Source organism: Callospermophilus lateralis, chromosome 1, assembly GCF_048772815.1.
Source record: "Callospermophilus lateralis isolate mCalLat2 chromosome 1, mCalLat2.hap1, whole genome shotgun sequence".
In the NCBI taxonomy this organism is placed as follows: domain Eukaryota; kingdom Metazoa; phylum Chordata; class Mammalia; order Rodentia; family Sciuridae; genus Callospermophilus; species Callospermophilus lateralis.
Genome location: NC_135305.1, coordinates 58900315 through 58910291, shown reverse-complemented (window position 1 = coordinate 58910291; position 9977 = coordinate 58900315). Strand labels below are relative to the sequence as shown.

General features: G+C 36.5%; 1 protein-coding gene across 2 annotated transcripts in view; it reads left to right on the top strand.

Moving 5' to 3' along the window:
- Magi2 (membrane associated guanylate kinase, WW and PDZ domain containing 2) overlaps nucleotides 1-9977 on the top strand; it is a 1283222-nt gene that overhangs the window by 1097572 nt on the left and 175673 nt on the right. For both annotated transcript variants that reach the window (XM_076862515.2, XM_076862511.2), the window contains exon 11: nucleotides 7846-7877. In XM_076862515.2, coding sequence (XP_076718630.2) covers nucleotides 7846-7877 — 32 coding nt within the window. The remainder of the gene's footprint in view (nucleotides 1-7845; nucleotides 7878-9977) is intronic.

Below are 9977 nucleotides of genomic sequence, written 5' to 3'. Positions count from 1 at the left end.
TCATTTTTTCCCAGAATCTAGACTATAAACCCCACTCAGAGAAGTTCTGTTTTTTGAATTCCCTACCTTAAGGAATCATGGCATTGTTCACCCAGATGGCCAAGGTGGAATGCATCCTAGAATCCTCTTCTCCCTTTTATTACTCCTCACCTCCACAATGTGCCTCACCAGTCTCCCTACATATCTTGTGGCCCTGACTCTCCTGCCCTCTTCACCCTTCACTACCATTGCTCTATTCATTCAGGTACATCTGTTAGACTATCTAGCATGTGTCAGATATCCACTGAGTACTAGGAAAACATTGTGAAGAAGATAAACAGGATCCCTCCCTGATGGAATTTATATTCTTTTGTTGGAGATAGGCATTAAACTAATGATTTTATAAATGCAATTACATAAATATAATTACAAGTACTAATGAGTACTATCCATATAAAGGAAAAATACAGAATGCAATGAAAAGGCACAAAATAAGGATCCTTGATTGGAAATGAAAGGTCAGAAATATTTTCCCTGAGAAAGTGATATTTAAGCTGGCATATAAAGAAGGAGCCAGAAATTGCCATGTGAAGAGTGAGAAAGAATGGGCAGCTGTAGGAGCCTGTGCAAAGGTCCTGTGGTAGAAAGGCCTGGCTTATTCGGGGACTCCAATGAGTGAAGCGGACCCACAAGGTGGCTGGAAATAGGTAGGAGCCAACTTATTTAAGACTTTGTGGGTTTTGTGTTTTATCCTATGTGTAATGAGTCTCCAGTGAAGAATTTTTAAGTATGAACGGATTTCAGCAAAATCATCACATTCACTGTTGCTTCAGTTCACACAAGAGATGACAGGGGAGGATTACAGTGGTGATCAGGGAGGTGGAGAGAAGTGGATTTGAAATAGACGTTGGCAGTAGAATAGACAGAATTTGATGATAAGGAAGTAAGGGAGAGAAACTGTTAAGAATGACTTCCAGATTCCTGTCTTAAAAACTCAGAAGTGGCAGGTAAAATTTTCCAGCAGGAGGATCCTAAAGAGAAGACCTGGAGGAAGATCAAAGTCTCCACATGAGCCATCTTGAATGTATGCAGCTCACAAGATAACCCACCACTCAGTGAATATTTATTTAATGTTGTAAAATTTCAAACATCTAATCTGTCTTAAATTACTTGAAGATATTTCCCGATGCATTTTTTTAAATGCTAGATATTTATCGTTTTTTTAAAAACTCACAAAAGTGGATTTTTGAATTTGCAAATATTGATATCTTTCCACATTTTCTTGCCAACTCTTTACAATGTGCCATAAATCTAGAGCAGTGTTCTCTGTTCCCTGCCCTTGGCCTTGTTCAGAACATAAAGAACCAACCCTGTGTGATTATTAGTATTTTCTGCAAGACACACGTCCCTCTGAGGACCATCTCTTCCTTCCCATTTCCTTCCTTTCCTCCACCATGTGGCTGTTTATCTTGTCTGCTCTTCTGCATCTAACCTGTAGGTAGCCGAGGGTATCAGAAGTCAGCATGTGTAGTCTTATCCTTCTTAGGTACTCACTGAAATTCCTTGAGATGGTAGATTGCTCTCTTTAGAAGAGACCAAGGGAGACATGGTCATTTTAAAATGATTCTAGGGTGTTTATTTTGTTTTAAATTTCTGTTTAAAAGATGCAGGAAGGATCATTTTTAGAGCATCCCCATGAAAATTTCAGCTTGCCACCTAAAAATTTTCCAAAGTAAAAAGATTCCCAGGTCAAATATGGCCTCTAATAAGAAATTTTCTTTGCACATTGAATCCATTGCTTGGAAACACAGCGGTGTGGTGTCTGAGTGCAGCCAGCGGTGTATCTTTTATGCTTGCTTAAGGAAAGGGTCATTTCTTAGCCTAGGTCAGTTTCATTAAGAAAAATTGCCCTTTTACTTCAAATACCTTAAACAAATTATCTAAAGAAACTGCAGGGCTTAACCTATTTAATGAATTTTAATAAGAAATACATGAATCGGTCAAAACCCAGGAAAAAAAAAAGTGCATAACATTGAACTAGTTTTAATGGAAATTAGCTCATTACCCTGCTGGCTTACATTTTCCAAAGGCTGAATTTTTGATGGAAAGCTTGGGTCTGTTTGCCAGGCTGAAGAAAATTAAAATTAAGGATTAACTTTATTAGCGGTATTTTTCTCTCCCAAATTAGCCCTAACTGGAGATTCTAAAAACCCTTCGGCTTTCTTCCCGGCCCCCACCCCCCTCGCTTTGGGAAACCTTTTAAGACAGTTTCCTCTACTGGAGAGTTTCTCACGGTTCCTGAAATATTTTCAGAAATGGAGCAGGAAGGAGAGCTCTCTTTGTGGCCCACTATCCTTTCTAAGAAAGGGTGACTTGAGGGTGAAGGAGGCTGTAGGAGTGTCCAGCTGCCCAGGTGGCTTCTTGTCCTCCAGGAGGGTATCACAGGACACTAAAAAAATTCTCTCAATTTCCCTCCCTCCCTCTGCCTCTTTCATATATATATATATAATATGTGTATGCTTTTATTCTCCCTTTTCACATTTCTCTTTTTTATTGCTTTATTTTTTTTTAATTGTGATAAAATATACCCCCCCAAATTACCTTCTTGATCATATGGATGCCCCTGGACTTAGAACGAGGTTATATCATGAGAGACCCATTGTAAGTTCAAAATGCAGCCAACGCGCCTGACCTACAGTCAGAGACACAGTGTGCTGCAGAGTCGGGTCGTTTCCCCTCGTGATTGCTTGGCTGACTGGAACTGCAGCTCCATCTCACTGGCCAGCATCCCAACAGTATCTCACCACATATCAGAATCCTGGAAAAACATCAAAATTTAAAATTCAAGGTAGAGTTTCTCCTGAGTGCCTATCACTTGCACCAATATGAAGCCCCCCCACACACAAAAATTGTAAGTCACACCATCCTAAGTCAGGGACCATCTGCATTTCAGTGTGGAGTTAAGTAGTGTTGCCTATAGTCACACCAATGTGCCTTCTTTTTTTAAGTGAAATGGAATACACAGCTTTAAATAACCCAGGACATGGAAATCCACAGTGAAACAGGTCTTTATTTCAAGTGATTCCTACTTTTCTGCTTAAAAGAGAGAGAGAGAGAGAGAAATAGAAAGTGTTTCCCCAGCATCTCTGTCATTTTTAGCAACTAAAATCTGCTGTAAAATCCATGAAATTGTAATGATAATCTTTAAAATCAGTAGGCATTTCAGCTCCAGGAGAAATTATTTCACCTTCTGCAATAGGAGTTCAGTATATCTGAACTGGACTATAGATCTACTGAGAGGTAGGAGCGGGCTTAAAGATTTAATTCTGTTTGGGGAAATTCCTGGAAATCTCAAAAAGTTATCTTGGCATTGTTTGAAATTTATGGTACAATGATGGGTTAGAATTACTCTTCATTTTATTTAAATTCCTTATTCAAATTGGGGTGATTTTAAGAAAGTTCCACATCTTGCTGCCCTGCAAAAATAATAATAATAATAATAATTACCACACAAATGTACACTATGAGGGGCATTTTTTCCAGAGCAGCTGTAAACATATGGATAGTCATTTATGTTGGGAATCATGTCAGTAGAAGTCACAACTGGAAAGAGCCACTCCATGAGTCATTCTGTTCTGGAAGAGGCAGTGTGTTTACTGCATCAAAGAATCTTAAAATGAGTGGTCCTTTGTGACACTCATATTGGCCACTGAGTTCTGCATTTCCTGAATCCAGAGAGGTCCATCCTGGCTACTGACGAACAGGCAACCAACACACTACAGTAATCTATGTAAAAAACACAATGTTCTTAGGTGTCTCTAAAGCAAGGTCCCTGACGATAAAGGAATTTTTTTTAATTGAATAGGTATTACCTGCTATAGATGTTTCCACTTTTTTAAATGGTTACCTAGGACATGTGTAAATAGTTTCCTATATGGGATTGCCAGATTTAACAAATGAAAGTACAAGATTCCCTAGTGAAATTGAATTTCAAATAATAAATAATTTTTATATAAGTACATTCCATGTGATATATCTTATACTGAATGTGTGACATACTTATTCTAAAAAATATATAATTCATCTGAAATTCAAATTTAACTAGGCATGTTATATTTTATCTGGCAACTATATTTCTATAGTTTACTCAAAATTGTAATTAGTTGGCATGTAAAATTCAATTTAAATTTCAATATGAAGTCAGTGTTGTCTTTTTCCCTCTATCATTTTGAACTACCAGAATTTATTGTCTAATCTAAGCCATTAGCAATGTGTATCTGTCTCTCTGCCCAGCTCACTGGGCTTTCTCTCTCTCTCTCTCTCTCTCTCTCTCTCTCTCTCTCTCTCTCACACACACACACACACACACACACACACACTTTTATTTCTTGTTTCAGAGAAGATAGATTTTAGAGACCTAATGATGTTTGGGGCTTTACATTAAAATGCATCTTAATTTCCTTATTAGATGCATCTAAATTTTACTATTTATTCTCTCTCTCTCTCTCTCTCTCTCTCTCTTTTTTTCTGTTATGTTCCTACCCATGCTTTATTTAGTTTGTAACTGTACCTTGTGGTCTTTTGCTTTTGTTATCTTAAGACTCAGGATTATAAAAATAAGTTTGTATTTGTACACATATACAAATACACACCATGATGCTGAAGTAAAAAGCCAGCAAATGATCAGTTTGGAACACCCGAGTCAAGTCATTCTAAAGGAACTTTAATCCCTTCAGAGAATTCCAAATCACAGTTTTCTATGCAAGTATGAGAAATAAAGTCCAGAAGCTAAAACAGAATGAAATCGTTACTCTTATTTGAAGGATAAAAACTCCTTTTCTATGAATGTGCTTTTGTAAAGAGGACTATCTTACCTCACGAATGCTTGAGAACAAGTTGTCTATATCCCTCTGGAGATAGGCAGTGATAGGCCCCAAAGCAATTGTCTCAGCAATGAGCTTAGCCCAGAGAAAGGCTAGGCACCAGCCAAGATCTAATGGTTTTTAGGGAACCCACAGAATGGTGTTCCTGTGATCCCTAAGGTAAAGCCACAAGAGCAAAATATAGCAGTTTTTAAGTAATTGTGCCTAATAGAAGAAACTCTCCTATCCATCACAGAACACACATCTATGTATGTGTACATGTGTAAAAACTTGTCTTGCTTCTGTGCTCCTCTCCTACTAGAATAATTTCAGAAATAAGCTCAACATAATAACCTCCATGTCTCCTAACAGACTTAAAATTTTTGATTTTTTTTTTTTTTACATGTTAGCTGGAATAGACTAGATTTACTAAAGGGGCCATCTGCACAAGAAATCATAGTACATTTATAATATATAATAGCTTGGCACACACAGTTGTATTTCTATAGCTCTTCCAATGAAGTTGAGCAGAAAATTGGAGTTTAATCATTTAGAAAACTTGACCTTCTGACTTCATCAGGACCAAATTGAGTATATCCAAAATAGATGTTTTCTATTCATCTTAATTCAAATGTTTATAGCATGATTAATAATTTGCTAAAGAAACACAGAGGGCTACACATAAGTTATTTATTTTTAAGAAAATCAATTCTGATATTTTTCTCTTACTACTGAATAGTCTGCAGCACACAGCTTATTTTGACAGTGATTCAGAAGGGCAATCATCACTGCAGAGAGCCTCTGTGGCTCAATTCAGTATTAGTGAGATTCCAGAAGCTACCATAATGGGGACAGTAAAGAAGCCCTGGGTCATACCCATGGTGTGAGCTCAGATTGGATGAAACAGCTTTATAAGAATCAGAATCCAAAGTGCTGATGATGAAAGATAAAAAGTGGTCAAATTAAGCACCCTCTCACGTGGAGAGAGGTCTCTTCTTGACCAGTCTCCCTCTTGGGCCATTTCAGCTCTGACACTCTAGCTATTGAGAAGCGAGAAGATGATGTTTTCCATAGGAAGAATTCTTTTTTAAAATAAGGTTCCATGTGGAGATGAGAGCTCCATAATGGAGGAGCCATTTTCAGTACCTTTGTATCAGTCTGAGAATCCCCAGCCCCTACAAACATAAAACAGCAGATATTCAAAACCTGTCTGGGCATTCTGGAAAGCAGGTGAGGACCTGGGAGATAAGTGAATGTCTTGATGTTGTGCAAATGTGTGAATGACATCTTCTCTCAAGAAAACTGGCAACTCCATAAAACAGCAAGTGGATTTTATCCTTCACTGAAAATCAGGGTTAATTGGCTAGAAGGTTAGCAATTTTTCCTACTTTTTAACTCACTGTCAGTTTTTTTCATTGGCATTTTACAGAATGAATCAGGAGAGAAATGTATTCATTTATCTGGACTTTGTATTCTCAACTCTTCTCAAAAAGGATGTGATTAAATCCTGAAATTATAATCAAAACACACATTGAACCACATTTTTTTAATTAATCAAAAAAGAGAGACAAGAACACAGTGTATGAGACAGATAAAAAGCTGATTCCACCAAGCTTCTTGGTTAAAATGGTTCTTTACTTGAGCTTTAAATTTAGCTCTGGGTTCCAAGAAAAGCTGTGAAACATGATGGATTATATAGTTTCACTCTTTTGATAAAATGAATTATTGTTCATCACAGGGGTGCCTTAATATACAATTAGCATATTTGCCTTGCCTGAGCTGGTTGCCTAAACATCTAGGTAACTGTGTGTCCAGATTTCTGTAGACATTTCCTATAAATGAGTTATGGTTGTTATCTATTCTCATTTTGGACATCTCAGTTTTAAAGATGATAAAGATAGTATATGGCATATTTTCAATATTCTGTTTTTATTGAACATTTTCAAACATCACTGAATATTAACATGAGCTAACATTGCTGGAAGAGGAAAGATATGAGAAGAAAGTAGTTTTGCTTTATATACTAGATTAAGTTTTAGATTGTTAGGACCAGTATGTGTCCGTCCCTGCTCCCTCCAGCATTTTTTTAAATATCTATTTTTTATAAGTTTATTGTATTTTTTTTTATGTGGGCTGAGGATCGAACCCAGTGCCTCACACATGCTAGGCAAGCACTCTACCACTGAGCCACAACCCCAGCCCGCTCCCTCCAGCATTTTTAAGTCTGTTTTTAGTACCTCTTTAGAAACTGATTCTATATATTATAAAAGGTTTTAGAAAAGGAATTAATCTACAGTCTGTCTAATCAATCAGACCATTTGTGGTCGTTGAAAGGGCTCAATAAGTTTTTTAATGTTATGCCTTTTGATGGTATACAGTTTATTCAGTTAACAAACATTTTGAGCTTCTTTGTGTGTAACTTTGTGCTTGCCCTGGTGTAGAAGAATAATAAAATATCAATCTGCTCTAGAGGAGATGTCAGTGGGGGAAGAGCCACATACAAATTCATAGTGAGATCTGATTCCTACCAGAAGTGTGAACCTTCTTTTTAAATTTAAGAATGACAAAGTCTGGTTGATTTTTAACTGTAGAAAGCAAATACATAATGCAGAATCATTTCTTACACTAAACAGAGATACTTACCACAAAAAAATCTAAATATCTATCTGTATGTTCTCTCTCTCCTGCTAAGACTAGGTGACACAATCCCTAAGGATAACTCAGTTTGGGAACATCTGAAGCAGCTATTTGTCACTTAGTTACTCACCTTCTCTATGCCTCGGAATTCTCAGTTGCCAAATAAGGAAATCTTCTTTAAATAATTAATATAATTCCAATGAAAATATTTGAACTCCTTGAAGAAGACCATACCAGATTTTTGGTGTGGTATTATTGTTGCTATTAACTAATTTAAAGTGAATTACAATTATTTTGATATCACACCATCCATTAGTGGTAGTAGGGTATAATTTTCGAAGTTCAAATATTGTTTTCTTTATTGCAGGTTTCTTTTCTCCATGGAAAACTCCAAAGCCTGTAAGTTGGAATTATTATGCTTCTTTATTTCTGGTTACTATGTGATCCCATTAAGAGTCGAATTAAGTGACCTTAGTATCTCTTTCACTTCTGAGATTCAGTAACGTCAGAAGAACAAATTCTCTGTGAGGTTTTGTCTTATATTTATCCCCCCAATATAAGAAAAATCCATCTTACTTTACTATAATTATAATTATGCCAATTTTTAAAATATACTTATAAAATTAACTTAAAACTATTCGGTCTTGTATAATGAAAATACTTCAGAAATTTGTTTTTCCCCTCTCATGAGTACTATATATATATATATATATATATATATATATAGTCTTTATAACATGAAATTTTTAGAAACAATGTAAACTGTAGGCTCAGAAGTCCTTACCTGTGAATTAATTCTGTTTCACAAGAAATATAACTACATATATATTTATATTCCCTTTTTAAAGTCCACACTAAGTTAAATATATGTGTGTAAACTATATAGCTCTGTGTGCATATATATATATATATGTACTCATGCACACACTTATATTATAGCTCTGTGTATATATAATTATTTCTATATAATAAATATTCCAAATGTATATTATATATTGGTTTTATAGAATCTGTGTTCCAAACCTGGCAATCACTCAAAGTGGTGAACCTTCATGATATACTGCTGCTCTCTACCATCACCTAGCTTCTCTAGGCCTAGATCACTTATGCAATATGCTCTAATTTTTGTGCCACTGTAAGAGGCTGGTAAGTTTTAATAATGTTTTTGTAAGGCTATGTTAACCAAATGGGTTTAGTGGTTAGAGATGATCTTTATTTGCCATTAAACTATTAGTCAGCTATCCAGAACTATAACAAAATACCCAGAGATAGTCAACTTATAAAGAGAAAAGGCTTATTTTGACTGAGTTTTAGACATTCCTGTCTATGTTCACTTGTCCCTGCTTTGGTCTGTGGTAATGCAGCACCCCATAGAATGAGAATATGGGAGAATACTGCTCCTTACATCATGAGCCAGGGGCAAAGAAGAGAAGGAGTCAGGGTCCCACAAACCCCCTTAAGGGCATACTCCCAGTGACCAAGGATCTCCCATTACGCCACACCTTGTGAATGTTCCACCACTTCCCAGTAGCACCACCCTAGGGACCAACCCTTTAACACATGGACCTTTGGGGACATTCAACATATACACTTTAGCACTGATAATTCTCAAGGTCCAGGAGCTGGGACTGATTTCCTGGAATTCTGTTTTATGATGCCTTAAGATACCTTACCCTAACTGAATTGGCTGAATCCTATCATTGAACTGGTCCTGTGGCAAAATAGAACATTCTCACCAAGCATGTGCTTATTTAAGATTTGGCTCATCTGATCTTCAGAGAAGATGGGGAGACCAATCCCACTTGGGATTAATATATCCCTTAGTGATATATGTGATTTTGAAAAACAAAAATATATTTTTCAAAATACCTCTAAAAGTGTTTAGAGTGAAGCTGGGTGTGGTGACACACGCCTGTAATCCCAGTGACTAGGGAGTCTGAGGCACGAGGATTGCAGGTTCAAACCCAGCCTCAGCAACTTAGCAAGGTGCTAAGCAACTCAGAGAGATCTTGTCTCTAATAAAATATAAAAAAGGGCTGGGGATGTGGATGTGGCTGGGTGGTTAAATGTCCCTGGGTTCAATTCCTGGTACCAAAAAAAAAAAGTGTTTAGAGTGAAATTTATTTTATCTTGTCCAGCTTCTAAATAGCTCCTTACTCTCACCACCAAACTCAAAATCTGTGCTCTGTGGTTAGATACACCTTTATCTAATTTAACCAGGAAGCTTGCAACCTCATCATGGTGGCACAATTATTCAATCTAGTGATTCCCTTATATGTACCACATTTACACAAATTATGTCATTTGGTGTAATTACAGTATTTGCTGTCATTATAAGTAATTATACCCATAGTCAATAATTCAAAAAAAAAGGTTTTATAGAACTCAATGTACAATTAATCCTGAACCCTTGCATCTCTACAAAAGCTAAGCCTTGGACTTCCAGGTCCTAGAATCAGTAAAGATGGGGGACTTTCAATTTAATATCCTCTATGTATT